Below are 15,765 nucleotides of genomic sequence, written 5' to 3' on the forward strand. Positions count from 1 at the left end.
TGTTGTCACCGTTCTTTTTTCTTTACCTGTGCCTTGTAAAAATGGACTGAACCCTTTTCTAAAATAAAATAGTTCTAGGGTGGCTGGTTCTTGACCTATGTAGGTCCCTGAAACCTAATTTCTTTTAAGAAAAAAACAGCTTTACTGAATGATGCGACCACTACTATAAATCACTTTAAGAACATTTTTATTCCCCAAACAGATCTCTCATGCCATTTGTAATTAATCCTCATTCCCAGCCTCAGGCCGCCACTAATAGGCTTTCTGTCTTCATAAATTTGCCTTTTCTGGATACTTCATATAAATGCAGTCTGTAGGATACGCGTGGTGGCTCAAGCCTGTAACCCCAGCACTCTGGGAGGCGAAAGCGGGTGGATCACATGAGGTCAGGAGTTCAAGACCAGCCTGGCCAACATGGTGAAACCTCGTCTCTACTAAAAATACAAAAATTAGCTGGACGTGGTGGCACGTGCCTGTAATCCCAGCTACTTAGGAGGCTGAGGCATGAGAATCACTTGAACCCAGGAGGCAGAGGTTGCAGTGAGCTGAAATCATGCCATTGCACTCCAGCCTGGATGACAGAGTGAGACCCTGTCACCTGGATGACAAAGTGACTATACCATTTTCCATTCTTAGCCACAGTATATGAGAGTTCCAGTTTCTCCACATCCTTGTCAACACTTGTTATTATCTCTTTTATAGCTATTCTTATTGTGTACTCAAATCTTTTCTTTAAAATTCAGGAAAGATGGCCAGGCACGGTGGCTCCTGCCTGTAATTCCAACATTTTGGGAGGCTGAGGCAGGCAGATTACTTGAGGCCAGGAGTTCAACATCAGCCTGGCCAAAACAGCAAAACCCCATCTCTACTAAAAATACAAAAATTAGCTGGGCATCATGGGGCACACCTGTAATCCCAGCTACTCAGGAGGCTGAGGCAGGAGAATCACTTGAACCCAGGAGACGCAGGTTGCAGATCACGCCACTGCCCTCCAGTCTGGATGACAGCATGAGACTCTCTATCAGGGGAAAAAAAAAACCCAGGAAACAGCCATTACTTTATACAAGAAGCAGAAGTTGGGGGGATATTTAGTCTTGTGGTTAAGAACATGGGCTCTAATCCATGCAGCCCAGGTTGAAAGCTCTTCGCTCTCCACTATTTAGGCATGGCACTGAAATTGCCTAGGAAATGGGGTTTGTTTTGGGGGTTTTTTAGGGGGCGGGGAACAAAGTGTGGTTCTGTTGCCCAGGCTGGAGTGCAATGGTGCAATCTCAGCTGACTGCAACCTCCGCTCCTGGGTTCAAGCAATTCTCTCACCTCAGCCTTCTGAGTAGCTGGAACTACAGGTATGCGCCACCATGCTGGGTTAATTTTTTGTATTTTTTGTAGAGATGGGGTTTCACCATGCTGGCCAGGCTGGTCTTGAACTCCTGACCTCAAGTGATCCACCCACCTCAGCCTCCCAAAGTGCTGGGATTACAGGTGTGAGCCAGTGCCCCCAGCTGGAAATAGGGTTAGTAATGTTTACTGCCTCAGGTGGTGGTGAGGGTTAATGAATAAATGTTTCTGAAATGTGGTATTAGCTTCATAGGACAGCCACAACAAATTGCCACAGTCTGAATGGTTTATAACTCTCAATCTGGAGGCCAGAAGTCTGAAATCAACGTGTCAGCAGCATTGCACCTCTGAAGGCTCAAGGGGAGTCATGCTTTGCCTGTTGCACCTTCTAGTGGTGGCTGGCATTCCTTGGCTTGTAAATATATCACTCCAATCTCTGCCTCTGTCTTCACATGCCTTTTCCCTTGTGTATGTTTCTATGTCCAAATTTCTCTCTTAAGGACACTAGGTATTGGCTTAGGACTCATCCTAATCCAGTATGACTTCATTTTAATTTGATTACATCTGTTAGACCCTATTTCCAAATAGGGTCACATTTGCAGGTATTAGGGGTTAGAACACCAATATATTTTTGGGGGGGACACGATTCAACCCATAACACAGATTAAGTTGATGTATAAGTTAAAATCAGTTTATACTTTAGGTTTTAGGTTAAAACACCATATTTAAAATAGTAATTTGGGTAGAGGTATGGGAAAGGATGAAGCAGGGTCCTAAGCTTATAGTGGCACACAAGCCTCCAATGCTGTGACCTGTGTGTTGTGAGGCCTCGTGCTGTAGGAAGCAGGGGAGGTCAGGATGGGAAAGGAGAGAAGGGAGGACAGTTGGATGGAGTGGCTGCTTCCTAAGAACTTAGACTCTAGAGCAGGTGTTCCATGTCCCTTGCCTCCTCAGCCTCGTTTGACTCTCATCCTGAGTGCAGGGAACCTAATGCCAGTGAGGCCTCTTAGGGAGGAGGGACAGAGATAAGGCCGAGAGAGATGGGCTTCTTACCAATACGAATTTCCTGGCCTTACATTGGCAGGTGAATTTCCGCCACCAGATTCCCCTCATATTTTCTTCATTTGTTTTTTAGGGGAGCAAATAAATATTATAAAATCAGGAGAAATCATCTAGTTTTCTCTAAACATGAGGTAGAAAATTTGTCTTTGTGAATCCCAAGTCCTGTGGCAAGTAGCCTGTTGTTTCCTCTCTCACAGTCTCACTATTAAAGTTCGGAAGGGAATTGGCTAGTGAGCGTTAGCTGGCTTTGGAAACATTGCCCATTGCCTTTTTTTTTTTGTTTTAATGGTTCCTTCTTGGCTGCCTTAGACTTAAAGCACATTAGAGGTGGGGCTCTGTGGGAGGAAAATAGTCATATGGTGACTAAAGATAAGGCATGTAGGGCTAGAGCCAAAAGAAGACACAGAAGCAAAGGTTTCAAGCTATATTACACTCGCTTTCTAAGAATACATGATTATGAAATCTTTCAAGCCATCACAATAGGAGAGCCAATGGTCTACTGGCCCTTCATTCATATCGCTCAGATGGAGCAATTGCCAAGATTTTGTCATACTTGCTTCTCTCCCCAAACTCTGTCCCCTGCCCCTACCACTCCTTTTTCGTTTTTTTTTTCTTTTTTCTTTTTTGAGACGGAGTCTCGCTGTGTTGCGCAGGCTGCTGGAGTGCGGTGGCGCGATCTTGGCTCACTGCAAGCTCCATCTCCTGGGTTCACGCCATTCTCTTCCTCAGCCTCCCGAGTAGCTGGGACTACAGGCGCCCGCCATCATGCCTGGCTAATTTTTTGTATTTTCAGTAGAGATGGGGTTTCACCGTGTTAACCAGGATGGTCTTGATCTCCTGACCTCATGATCCACCTGCCTTGGCTTCCCAAAGTGCTGGGATTATAGACGTGAGCCACCACGCCTGGCCTCCTTTTTCTTTTATGAAGCTTTTAGAGACAGATCCCAGACATCACATCATTTCACCCTTGCATACTTCAGTATGCATCTCTAAAAATTATGGACTTTTTTTAGCATAAGTACTATGTCACTACCCCACCTGGAAAAGTTTAACACATTTTTTGCATATCATCCATATTCACATTTCCCAGACTGTCTCAAAAATGATTTTTTACAGTTGGTTTATTTCAATTAGAATTCAAACAAGGTCCATACAAGGCATTTAGTTTTTTATTTATTTATGTTTTAGAGACAGGGTCTTGCTCTGTCACCCAGGATGCAGTGCAGTGGTATGATCATGGTTCACTGCAACCTTGAACTTCTAGGCTCAAGCAATCCTCCCACCTCAGCCTCCCAAGTAGCTGGGACTACAGGTGCACGCCACCACACCCAGCCAATTTTTAAAAAATTTTTTTGCAGAGACAAGATGTCGCAATTTGCCCAGACTGGTGTCAAACTCCTAGCCTCAAGTGATCCTCCTGTCTCAGCCTCCCAAAGGGTTGGTATTACAGGTATGAGCCACCACACTTTGCTGGCAGTTGGTTTTAAAAATCTCTACGCTGGGCACAATGGCTCATGCCTGTAGGCCCAGCCCTTTGAAAAGCCAAGGCTGATAGATCGCTTGAGCCCAGTAGTTTGAGACCAGCCTAGGCAACATAGTCAAACTCTGTCTCTACGGAAAAATAAAAAAATCAGCCAGGCGTGGTGAGACACATCTGCAGTCCCAGCTACTCAGAAGGCTGAGGCAGGAGAATCACTTAAGCCCTGAAAGTGAAGGCTGCAGTGAGCCGTGATCAGGCTCACTCCAGCCCAGGTGACAGAGCAAGGCCCTGTCTCAAAAAAAAGAAAACCAAAAAAACCAAAAACTATTCCAGGACACCACCATTCTCCCCACTTTTGTTGTTCTACATTGTCTTTGTAGGGACTGAGGGGATGGGAGAACAAGACAAAGTTAGAGGAACCTTGATTCTGAAGCAGCGTCTAAGGCCTCTCTAGGCGTATCAAAGGGCCAGTCTTTGAGGTAACGCTTTCTCAGCCCCAGTATCCTGTAAAATGTCCCATTTTCTGAGTTTGTTTTCTGATGGTTTTAGCCCATCTCTCCGTTTCACACATGTTCTGTAAACTGGATGTTACCTTGGATGGCTTCATTACATTTAGGTCTATCCAATTTCTGAGGCAAAGGAAAGACCAGAGCTATAGATTCTAAGCGATGGAAAGTCTAAAAAGGCATATAAGGGTTTCTCACTTAGCAAATGTGAGTGCAAATGAAACGTTCCATTCACTTCGTTCAGTTGCTTCCTCCCAAGAGAAATGAGGAGAGGCTGAAATTTCTTTAACCAGCAGTTAGAAAGCATGCATAATTTTGAGGCAAACTGAGGTTAGAGTGAGTCAGTTCTGAGGGCCCAATCAAGACAGGGAACCCAGCAGTGACTCTGGGAGGTTGCAAAACTGAAACCTGCTCACCAAGGTTAGGCCTTATGCCTCTTCCATATACTTCTGGCTGAGCAGTGTGCATTTATAACTGGTTGGTTTTTTTGAGACAGGGTCTCACTCTATTCCACAGGCTGGAGTATAGTGGCACAATGTCAGCCCACTGAAGCCTCTACCTCCCAGGCTCAAGCAGTCCTCCCACCTCAGCCTCCCAAGTAGCTGGGACTACAGGCATGCATTACCACACCCAGCTAATATCTTTGTATTTTTAGTAGAGACAGGGTTTTACCATGTTGCCCAGGCTAGTCTCGAATGCCTGGGCTCAAGGGATCTGCCCACCTCAGCCTCCCAAAGTGCTGGGATTACAGGTGTGTGCCACCACGCCGGGCCTTCTAACTTATTGTTGATATTAAATGTAACAACCACGCTGGGCGTGGTGGCTCACGCCTGTAATCCCAACACTCTGGGAGGCCGAGGCAGGTGGATCACCTGAGGTCAGCAGTTCGAGACCAGCTTGACCAACATGGTGAAAACCCATCTCTACTAAAAATACAAAAATTAGCCAGGCATGGTGGCACGCACCTGTAATTCCAGCTACTTGGGAGGTTGAGGCAGGAGAATCACTTGAACCTGGGAGGTGGAGGTTGCAGTGAGCTGAGATGGCGCCATTGCACTCCAGAGGGAGACTGTCTTCAAAAAATAAATAAATAAATTTAACAACCAGCAGGGCACGCTGGCTCACACCTATAATCCCAGCACTTGGGGAGGCCAAGGCGGGTGAGATACTTGAGGTCAGGAGTTCAAGAACAGCCTGGCCAACATGGCAAAGCCCTGTCTTTACTAAAATTATAGAAACTTAGCCAGATATAGTGGTGTGCACCTGTAGTCCCAGGTATTTGGGTAGCTGAGGCACAAGAATTGCTTGAATCTGGAAGGCAGAGGCTGCAGTGAATCACAATTGCACCACTGCACTCCAGCCTGGGAGATAGCAACTCTGTCTCAAAAAAAAAAAAAAAAAAAAATTTTTAACAATCCACTGTGTCTTAAATTTCAGCTTTTGTCACCACTCCCTCCAAAAAAAGCTGCCTCAATGCAACAGCCTCTAGATAGAACTAGCTTCTAAGTTCTCCTTCTCTGCTCCCGGGAGCCATTAGCTTAGGTAGTCAAGAAATACCCTAGGCCGGGTGCAGTGGCTCATGCCTGTAATCCTAGCACTTTGGGAGGCCAAGGCGGGCTGATCACTTGAGGCTAGGAGTTCAAGACCAGCCTGGCCAACAAAGCGAAACTCTGTCTCTACCACAAATACAAAAATTGGCCAGATGTGGTAGTGCGGGCCTGTAGTCCCAGCTACTCAGGAGGCTGAAGCTGGAGAATTGCTTGAGCCTGGGAGACAGAGGTTGCAGTAAGCCGAGATCACACCACCGCACTCCAGCCTGGGTGACAGAATGAGACTCTGTCTCAAAAAAAAATAAATACAATAAAGAAGAAATACTCTAGAGTCTAGGATCGTGGTTTTTAAACTCAATATGGCTGCACACTGGAATCATCTGGAAAATGTTGGGGCTCAGAAAATGATACCCCTGACTGAATAGGGCACTTTGGCATGCTGAGTGCTTTGAATTAAAGAAAACAAAGGCTTCTGAAATAGCGTCAGAACCAAGGTTTCTTTCTGACCTTCCCCTAACCCCATCTCTCAATCCCCTCTTTTCCCAAAGCATAGGGAGGGGCTTTGTCTGAAGTTCCCTTATCTGAATAAGGTAAGTTCCTCCAGAATAAATACAATAGTCTTAAAACTTCCTCCCTAGGAATCTCATCAGGTAACCAGGAAATATTAACCACTGGGAAGAGAAAAGACTAAAAGTCATCACCATGCCCACACAGACTCTTCATCTATTTTTCTGAGGGCAGCTCTGAGAGATTTTCCAGGAAACATTATCTGCCTAATAAGGCAATCTTTGGTCACAGTGAAGTTCCTCCCCTTACCCCACCGTAATTTGCTGCTGTTTCCCCCAGAGCTCAGAGGAACTCTGTCTCAGGCAAATTTTCTGTTCTTTGAACTCATTCCTATCCTTCCCAAAATCACTTACTAGCCCTCTAAATTGTTTACCTTCCCATCTTCCTTCCCTGTGAAGTAGATGCTATTTAAGCTTCAGCCATCTGGCCCTTGAGTCTTATATTTTGTATGGCTCCTGTGCATAAGCACATTAATAAATGTGTATATTTGGCCTGGCACGGTGGTTCATGCCTGTAATCCCAGCACTTTGGGAGGCTGAGATGGGCAGATAACCTGAGGTCTGGAGTTCAAGACCAGCCTGACCAACATGGAGAAACCCCATCTCTACTAAAAATACGAAATTAGCCGGGTATGGTGGCACATGCCTATAATCCCAGCTACTCGGGAGGCTGAGGCAGGAGAATCACTTGAACCCCAGAGGCAGAGGTTTTGGTGAGCCGAGATTGAGCCATTGCACTCCAGACCGGGCTACAAGAGTGAAACTCCGTCTCAAAAAAAAAAAAAAAAAAAAGTGTATGTTTCTTCTCCTGTTAATTTGCCTATTGTCAGTTTATTTTAGCAGTGAATGTTCAGAGGGTGGTGGGGAAGCCCCTACAAGAGCTTTAAAAGCTACTGATGCTTGGGTCTCACTCAGAAATTCTGGTATGTTCAGCCTAGATACAAGACTTTAAAAGCTCCCTAGGTGATTCTAATGCCAAGGCTGAGACCCCTGGAGGAACCCTGCAAAGCTGCATTCACTACTCAACAATCCCAGTCCACACTTGAAGGGTTAAGCAGGAGTACATTTGGGCGCAGGGGGAAGGGCATTGTTCTGGGACTCAGGGGCCTTGCTCTGAGGAGGGCTGTGGCCTGAGTTTGTGCCAACAAACTGAATGCATCCTCTTTCCAAAACGAAGAGTAGAAGTGGGAGGCATTTGCAGCAAGGGGCTGTGACTTCTCTGAATTTGTCCCTCAAGCCCCAGGTGCTTCAGCCTTGGTGGGTGATGAAGCAGAGCAGCCTGGGGGTGACCTGTGCTAGGGTCCAAGGGTTTCCAAGCTCCTCAGAAAATCATACTGGCCTCAGTGGAGCTGCAGAGCCACTTGCAGGAGAACCTGGATGTGCTGTCCTATGGAAGAGTGGCCATAAGGGTCTACGAGTTCATTTTGGGGCGGGCTCAGAAATCAGATTGACTCAGCACGCCACAGACAGGAATCTCCATTTTTTTTTTTTGAGACGGAGTCATGCTCTGTCGCCCTGGCTGGAGTGCAGTGGCGCAACCTCGGGCTCATTGCAAGCTCTGCCTCCCGGGTTCACGGCATTCTCCTGCCTCAGCCTCCCGAGTAGCTGGGACTACAGGCGCCTGCCACCACGCCCGGATAAGTTTTGTATTTTCAGTTGAGACGGGGTTTCACCGTGTTAGCCAGGATGGTCTCAATCTCCTGACCTCATGATCCGCCCGCCTCGGCCTCCCCAAGTGCTGGGATTACAGGTTTGAGCCACCGTGCCCGGCGATTTTTTTTTTTTTTTTTTTGACGGAGTCTTGGTCTGTCGCCCAGGCTGGAGTGCGAATGACGCAATCTCTGCTTACCGCAACCTCCGCCTTCTGGGTTCAAGTAATTCTCCGCCTCAGCCTCCCCGGTAGCTGGGATTACAGGCATGCACCACCATGCCCGGCTAATTTTTGAATTTTTAGTAGATACCGGGTTTCACCATGTTGGCCAGGCTGGTCTCCTGAACTCCTGGCCTCAAGAGATCAGCCTCCCAAAGTGCTGGGATTACAGCCACCGCGCCCCTTCAATTAACTACTATTTTTTGTTTGTTTTTTGGAGACAGGATTTCACTCTGTTGCTCAGGCTGGAGTGCAGCGCTGCAATCATATTCACTGCAGCCTTGATCTCTGGGCTCAAGCTATCCTCCCGCCTCATCCTCCTGAGTAGCTGGGACTACAGGAACGCACCACCATGCTTGGTTAATTTTTGTACTTTTTGTGGAGACGGGGTCTCCCCATGTTTCCCAGGCTAGTCTTGAACTTCAGAGCTCAGGCAATCCACTTGGCCTCTCAAAGTGCTGGGATTATAGGCACAAGCCACCGCGCCCAGCAAACTTATCTCCTACTGACAGATATTGCAAAAACTTTTCTTCGACCAACAACAACAACAAAAAAGATAGGTAGATGACAGATATAATCCATACCATCTGTTCAATCTTGTCCTTTTTAACTTTTTCAGGGAAACTTCCCCTAAGTGAACATTTAAATCTGAATTACTTTCTGTTAAACTGTTCTCCAGGAAAATCAAATAAATCTTCAAGCTTTTGTTTACCTAACAGTTTGTTGTGTCGAACAAACCTTTCTACGTTTCAGGTAAGGAAACTGCAGCTTAGGCGAGAAAGCCGCTCAAATTCGCAGGTACAAGGAGCTGGGTAAGAACGCCCCGCCTGGCTGGCTAGCTTCAGTTCCGCGCTCTGGACAGGAATTATGCACAGGGCGCCGCTGTGGCACTGGAACCCCCAAAGTCACAAGCTCCCCAGATCCTACCAGGCCGCGGCTACCCGCTACAGCCCAGAAGTCCTCGCCTGCGCCGCAAGCCCGCCTTCCTGAAGAAGGAGCCCAGTCCCGGCAGCGCTCTTCTCCGGCTCCGCCCTTCTTCCGCTCGACTTTCTTTGCCATTGGCTGACAAAGGAGTATATAAGAACGTCATTTCCTATTGCTGCTCCTTTCCGCGCTACCTACAGAAGGGTCCATACGGCGTTGTTCTGGGTGAGTTACTTGTGGTGTCCGTGGCGCCTCCCAAGGCTAGAAAAATGAGCTTTTCCTGCTCAAGTGAAGGGTGCGAAGACTAGTTATGAAAGCCGGTCAGACCGGGTCTGTCTCCCGCCGGGCGCGCCCCACCTTAGGCCTGCGGCCTGCACGTGGCCAGGCTCCGGCTGGCGGGTTCCCCCAGTGCCGCGGGAGCGGGTGGAGGTCGCCCTCCAGCGGAGGCTCGGAGCTGGGGTTCGGGCCAGGCCGCCGGTGGGCGGGAGTTCAGAAGGCGGACTAACATTCGGTGTTGCTATCCCTTCGGACCCCCCCACGGCGGCGAGTCGAGGCCCAGGCCCTGATTTACACCGGCGACTTGGACTGGTTGGGTTTTCCCCTTCGCGCCGTGTGGGTTAGGAGTTAAGGTTCTTGGGTTTTGAGACAAGTGGTGACGGCACAGCGAAGTAATTCCAAAGCACCCGCCTACAATCTGCTTGAAAATACCTGAAACCAATTCATACGTTTTTTCCCTTTAGTTTCCATATTCCAAATATGGCTCCTCTTGTATATCTAGTTAACTTGGCGTATCCGGAACTTTTCCTTAATTCCTATCTTGAGAAGTGTTGAATTTCCATTCGCTAATTTCGTTTAGTTTTATTATTCACTTGTTCTGCCGTCCACATCATTTCCTCAGTAAGATGTGCGCTATTCCGTAATACACGACATGTATTGGTTAACTTTGCCCCTTCATTGCACTGTAAGCTCAATGCCTGACACTGTAGGAGATGGAGTCTTGGGTAGCTTTTAAGGGTGTACGCCACTTAATTTACTGGAATGAAAAGAAATAGATTGCTCTCCTTTCAGATTCCCGTCGTAACTTAAAGGGAAACTTTCACAATGTCCGGAGCCCTTGATGTCCTGCAAATGAAGGAGGAGGATGTCCTTAAGTTCCTTGCAGCAGGAACCCACTTAGGTGGCACCAATCTTGACTTCCAGATGGAACAGTACATCTATAAAAGGAAAAGTGATGGTTAGTCATTGCTTTAATTTTTTGTTACTCCAGCTGTAAGTACAGATTTTGAGCTTGCTTATTCTCGTGGTTAGTTCTGGGTAATTTCTTTGTATCATCTCTTCCTCAAATGAAACCAGACTCCTAGGTTGAAAACATACTTTAAATAAATGTTCTGATTGTTATTGGGAGAAAAGATTCCTGCTCCAGGGGAAGAATACATCAGTTGCCCGCGTTATGGGACTTGGGTTGGGTTGTGAACTTGAGCAAGTTCATGAGCTGAGTTTCTAATAGCTCCCATAGTGCCTTCAACTTCATAGTTACTTACACAGGCTGTTGAACTGAATTTTGAGTGGAAAGTGGGGCAGGAGGTGGGGATAAACAATATAGCTTGGAAGAACCAGAGGAGGGAAGGCATTAAGTTGGCTAAGGCACTTATTTTAGAGATAAAGCTACCAAGGACTTCGGAGTGACATGCTGTGAAGGAGATTTAGGATGAATCTTGCATCAGTGAAGATGATAAAAGGGAAAGAGTGGCAGAAAGTCAGGAAGTGGATTCTTAAGAACCACTGATGGACAGGAAGTACAGGGAAGGAGAAAGGAGAGATGGATTTAGCCAACTGAATCTCGGCTGCACACTATTAAAGCTCAGGGTGGAGGCCAGTCTTGGCTCATGAACTTCTGAGTGTCGGAAGTGTGCTACATTAATGGCAGGATTTTCGCTAACACCAGTAGAGCTTGCCTCTATGACTGGAGTTTGGTAGTACTCGCTGCCACATACACTGAACTTGCAAAGAATGATTGCACAGCCAGGTCAAGTGTTACAAATCCTTTTGCCTTCGCTTAGGCATCTACATCATAAATCTGAAGAGGACCTGGGAGAAGCTTCTGCTGGCGGCTCGTGCCATTGTTGCCATTGAAAACCCTGCTGATGTCAGCGTTATATCCTCCAGGAATACTGGCCAGGTTTGTGGGACAGTGATTAGATTTTATATTATAGAAATGAAGCTTACAGACATTGTGAGAAATACAGAAAGGTATAAGAAAATAGAAATAACTCAAATTCCACTGTTCAGAGATCTTAAGTTGGACTGAGCCATAGAAGTCGCCGTTATGGCCTTTCCTCTTTTTTTTGTTTTTTTGTTTTTTGTTTTTAAGGCAGTCTCTTGCTCTGTTGCCCCTTGCCCAGCCTGGAGTGCAGTGGTGTGATCTCGGCTCATTGCAACCTTTGCCTCCTGAGTTAAAGGGATTCTCCTGCCTCAGCCTCCCGAGTAGCTGGGATTACAGGCATGTGCCACCATGTGCAACTGGTGTTTGTATTTTTAGTAGAGACGTGGTTTCACCATTTGGCCAGGCTGGTCTTGAACTCCTGACCTCAAGTGATCCTCCCACCTCAGCCTCCCAAAGTGTTGGGATTACAGGCGTGAGCCACTGTGCCTAGCCTGTAAGACCTTTTCAACATACATGCTGGGCATCTGGCAGTATGTTGAACTTTATAATTTCATTCTGTGTAGACTTCTGTCACTAAATATCTAGAAATTATCCTATTAAAGTGGCTTACCACTTTTTCCCGTAGTCAGAGTTTTTACCTTAAGACGACGAAATACTGGGACAGAAATTTGGTATCAACTGCAGCATTTTTCAGTAAGATTTTATTAGATTAGGACAGTAGTCTTTGTCTTATCCAAGTTTCATAAGCAAAAAATTTTTAGGAATCTTAGCCAGTCATGGTGGCATTCACCTATAGTTCCCATTAATTGGGAGTCTGAGGCGGGAGATCCCTCAAGTCCAGGAGTTGGGGGCTGCGTGCAGTAAGTTATGATTTTGTCACTGCACTCCAAGCCTGGGGCACAGAGTGAGATCCTGTCTCTTAAAAAAAAAAAAAAAAAAAGGCTAGTCGTGGGTGGCTCATGCTTTTGTAATATGGGTGCTTTGTGAGGCCGAGACTGGTGGCTTGCTTGAGCCCAGAAGTTCGAGACCAGGGTGAGCAATGTGGCAAGACTGTGTCTCTACCAAAAATAAAAACCAGCTGGGTGTGGTGTTGCATGCCTGTAGTCTCAGCTGAGGCTGAGGTGGGAAGATTGCTTGAACCCAGGAGGTTGAGGCAACAGGGAGCCAAGACTGTCTACTGCATTCCAACCTGAGTGACAAGAGTGAGGCCGTCTTTGCCAACTTGAATGAAAAATACCTTAATTTGTATTTTTAAGAAATGACTAGTTAGTACAACTTGAATCTTTTTTTTTTTTTTGCCACAGCTCTATTTTAACATTTTTTCTGTTGAGAAAACTAGTAGATTTCTTGAATTCTAAGAATTCTAACAGGATTTTATTCAACTCAACTATTTTGACAGATTTGAAAATCATGTAGTGAAGACTTTATTTCAATGTTGACAGGACAGGTTCCGACGCGTGTTTTTGCAGAGGGTTATTCCTGAAACTGACTTGTTACTGGGACTGCATAGTTTGGTACACAGTAGAAAAAAGGCATTTTTAGTTATTGCTGTAGAATGAACTGAGTGACAGTTCTTGCTTGCTTGAGAAAAATATACTGAGCATCTAGATTGGGCCAGGTAGTGTTGCTGGGTGCTTGGGATATAGTAGAAAAACAAGCCTCTTTTTGAATGTATGCGGGAAATCTCCCGGAGAAGTAAGAGAGGTTAAGGAAAGCTGGGTATGTGCCTGCTTTATATGGAGTAGTAGTGATTAAGTTGGCCAGTGCCCAGAAGTGCTTCTTGCTGGTGCCAAGATTGTTCTGTGTTAGATGTGTTCTCACAACCATGTGAGGAACTTGGAGGCATGTGAATGTCCTCAGTTTACTCAAAAAATCACCTACTTGGTTCTTAGAGCCTGGCAAGTGTGGTTCTGGAGCCTCCAGACGTAAAGAAGCCAGTGAACCAGACACCTGAGAGAAGTGGGGGTGGGAAGTGCATTCCAAGCAGAGGGCCTAGAAGTGAGGGCATTGTAAGTCAGTTAACCTAGAGAACTTAGAGGAATTAATGCTTTTTGCTTTCATTTTTGAGGAAGAGGTATTTGAGGGTTTCGGCCAGATAGGCTTTTTCATATGATTACAGAACTGGTGTCAGCATATGGGGAGTTGCTATGAAATATCTCTGGAGTACCATTAACTTTTAAATTCTTCAAAGAGGGCCGTGCTGAAGTTTGCTGCTGCCACTGGAGCCACTCCAATTGCTGGCCGCTTCACTCCTGGAACCTTCACTAACCAGATCCAGGCAGCCTTCCGGGAGCCACGGCTTCTTGTGGTTACTGACCCCAGGGCTGACCACCAGCCTCTCACGGAGGCATCTTATGTTAACCTACCTACCATTGCTCTGTGTAACACAGATTCTCCTCTGCGCTATGTGGACATTGCCATCCCATGCAACAACAAGGTAATGATTTTATGATCTAGAATTGACGAATGCATGCTCTAGAAAAAACATTCCTGTGCACATTGTTAGAGCTTGGAGTTGAGGCTACTGACTGGCCGATGAACTCGCAAGTGTAGGTAGTGTGCTACATGAGGGGCAAGTTTTTCGCTAACACCACAAGGGTCTTTGGCCCAATGAGTGGAATTTGATAGTAATTCTTGCTACAAGTATAACATTACTGCATGACAGCTTTGTGGAGAGATGAAAACATTTGGAAAATAGTGTGTTTTCTTCTGCCTTTGTCCATGTTTCTTGCTCAGGCCTCAGGCATTTGGCCTTTCTGGTTTTACACCAACTTGATGGGTTCTACTATAAGATTCTAAAAAGGTGGGTTGTGTGTGGTTCAAATTGGTTGATTTGTAACCCTAGTTGTGCATAAGAATTGCCCAGAGATTTTTTTTTTTTTAAATGCTAGTGTCCAGGCATTTCTCCCAGAGATCTCATATAGTAGTGTGTGGTGAAGTCTTGAAAACTGTGTGTGTGGGGTTTTTTTTGGTTTTTTTGTTTGTTTGTTTCAATCCCTATGATTCCAATGTGCAGACAAGGTTGGTTGAAAATCCCTGATTATAATGTTCCCTGTTACAATTGCTTTTAAACTAAGAGATGTCTGTACTTTTGGTACCTAGATGATGTAGGAGCCAGGAAGATGCTTGCTGTTTGGGTTTGACCAAGTGTCACTTTTTAATAATTGCCGCTTTTGGCAGGGAGCTCACTCAGTGGGTTTGATGTGGTGGATGCTGGCTCGGGAAGTTCTGCGCATGCGTGGCACCATTTCCCGTGAACACCCGTGGGAGGTCATGCCTGATCTCTACTTCTACAGAGATCCTGAAGAGGTAAGCTCCAAAGGCTTGTGGTTACATAAGCAATATGGACAACTTGGACTGTGCTTCTAGGAAGCAAAATTTGTCAGTCACTGTAAGTCTTTCCCCCCCTTTTTTTTAAAATAACCAGATTGAAAAAGAAGAGCAGGCTGCTGCTGAAAAGGCAGTGACCAAGGAGGAATTTCAGGGTGAATGGACTGCTCCAGCTCCTGAGTTCACTGCTACTCAGCCTGAGGTTGCAGACTGGTCTGAAGGTGTGCAGGTGCCCTCTGTGCCTATTCAGCAGTTCCCTACTGGTATGTATCAGGATAGAAGAGCATCAAGCTGATATTTTGCAACTTCTCAGTTTTATTCTAATGATCTCTGTGGCTTTTATAGTAGCTTTAAGAGGTTTTCATCCTAGTGTGCTACAGCATCTGATAGTCTGCTGTAGGGAGTGGGGTAAGGAAAAATACTACTTTGAGGACAGAGCTGATGGCTTTTTTTGGTATTTTCTTAACAGAAGACTGGAGTGCTCAGCCTGCCACGGAAGACTGGTCTGCAGCTCCCACTGCTCAGGCCACTGAATGGGTAGGAGCAACCACTGAATGGTCTTAAGCTGTTCTTGCACGGGCTCTTAAGCAACATGGAAAAATGGTTGATAGAAAATAAACATCAGTTTCTAAAAGTTGTGTTTATTTAGTTTGGTTTTTTACTCCAGATCAGAATACCTGAGATTGCATACCAAGGTATAATAATAAATACATGTCTCGAAATGAATTGTACTTCTAAAGCCCACTGTAGATAATGTACATTGCTTTTCACTTGAGCTTGCTTTCTGTGTAGAGAACATCTGTTCCCTGAAAATAGATATAAGTGGTTGCACATACTTAGGTGGTAACCTCAGGAATATTTTTCTGAGGCCCTGATAATCTTGACTTTAATTACCATTTGTGTAGGTAAGTTCTATAGAGCTTAGGTTTTTATTTTTGAGAATGTTCCTGTCACTTAGGTTAACTATTCCTGGAA

The 15,765-nt window shown here is 45.8% G+C and overlaps 1 protein-coding gene and 2 non-coding genes across 4 annotated transcripts; all 3 read left to right on the forward strand.

Moving 5' to 3' along the window:
• The first annotated feature begins 9,477 nt into the window (after positions 1-9,477).
• RPSA (ribosomal protein SA) lies at positions 9,478-15,424 on the forward strand. 2 transcript variants are annotated; one of them, XM_077989899.1, is made up of 7 exons: positions 9,478-9,521; positions 10,349-10,530; positions 11,357-11,475; positions 13,652-13,897; positions 14,641-14,769; positions 14,888-15,053; positions 15,260-15,424. In XM_077989899.1, exons 2-7 carry the CDS (start codon positions 10,398-10,400, stop codon positions 15,352-15,354), a joined length of 888 nt encoding a protein of 295 aa, XP_077846025.1. In that variant the 5' UTR covers positions 9,478-9,521; positions 10,349-10,397; the 3' UTR covers positions 15,355-15,424. The 2 variants fall into 2 exon arrangements, with proteins under 2 accessions (XP_077846025.1, NP_001182409.1); NM_001195480.1 differs by having other exon boundaries at positions 9,490-9,521; positions 10,365-10,530.
• LOC114676572 (small nucleolar RNA SNORA62/SNORA6 family) lies at positions 11,140-11,290 on the forward strand. Its single transcript, XR_003727623.1, has one exon. It is a non-coding gene; the product is annotated as a small nucleolar RNA SNORA62/SNORA6 family (small nucleolar RNA).
• Positions 13,952-14,105, forward strand: LOC114676571 (small nucleolar RNA SNORA62/SNORA6 family). Its single transcript, XR_003727622.1, has one exon. It is a non-coding gene; the product is annotated as a small nucleolar RNA SNORA62/SNORA6 family (small nucleolar RNA).
• Positions 15,425-15,765: the final 341 nt, after the last annotated feature.

Source organism: Macaca mulatta, chromosome 2 (genome assembly GCF_049350105.2).
Source record: "Macaca mulatta isolate MMU2019108-1 chromosome 2, T2T-MMU8v2.0, whole genome shotgun sequence".
Lineage (NCBI taxonomy): Eukaryota > Metazoa > Chordata > Mammalia > Primates > Cercopithecidae > Macaca > Macaca mulatta.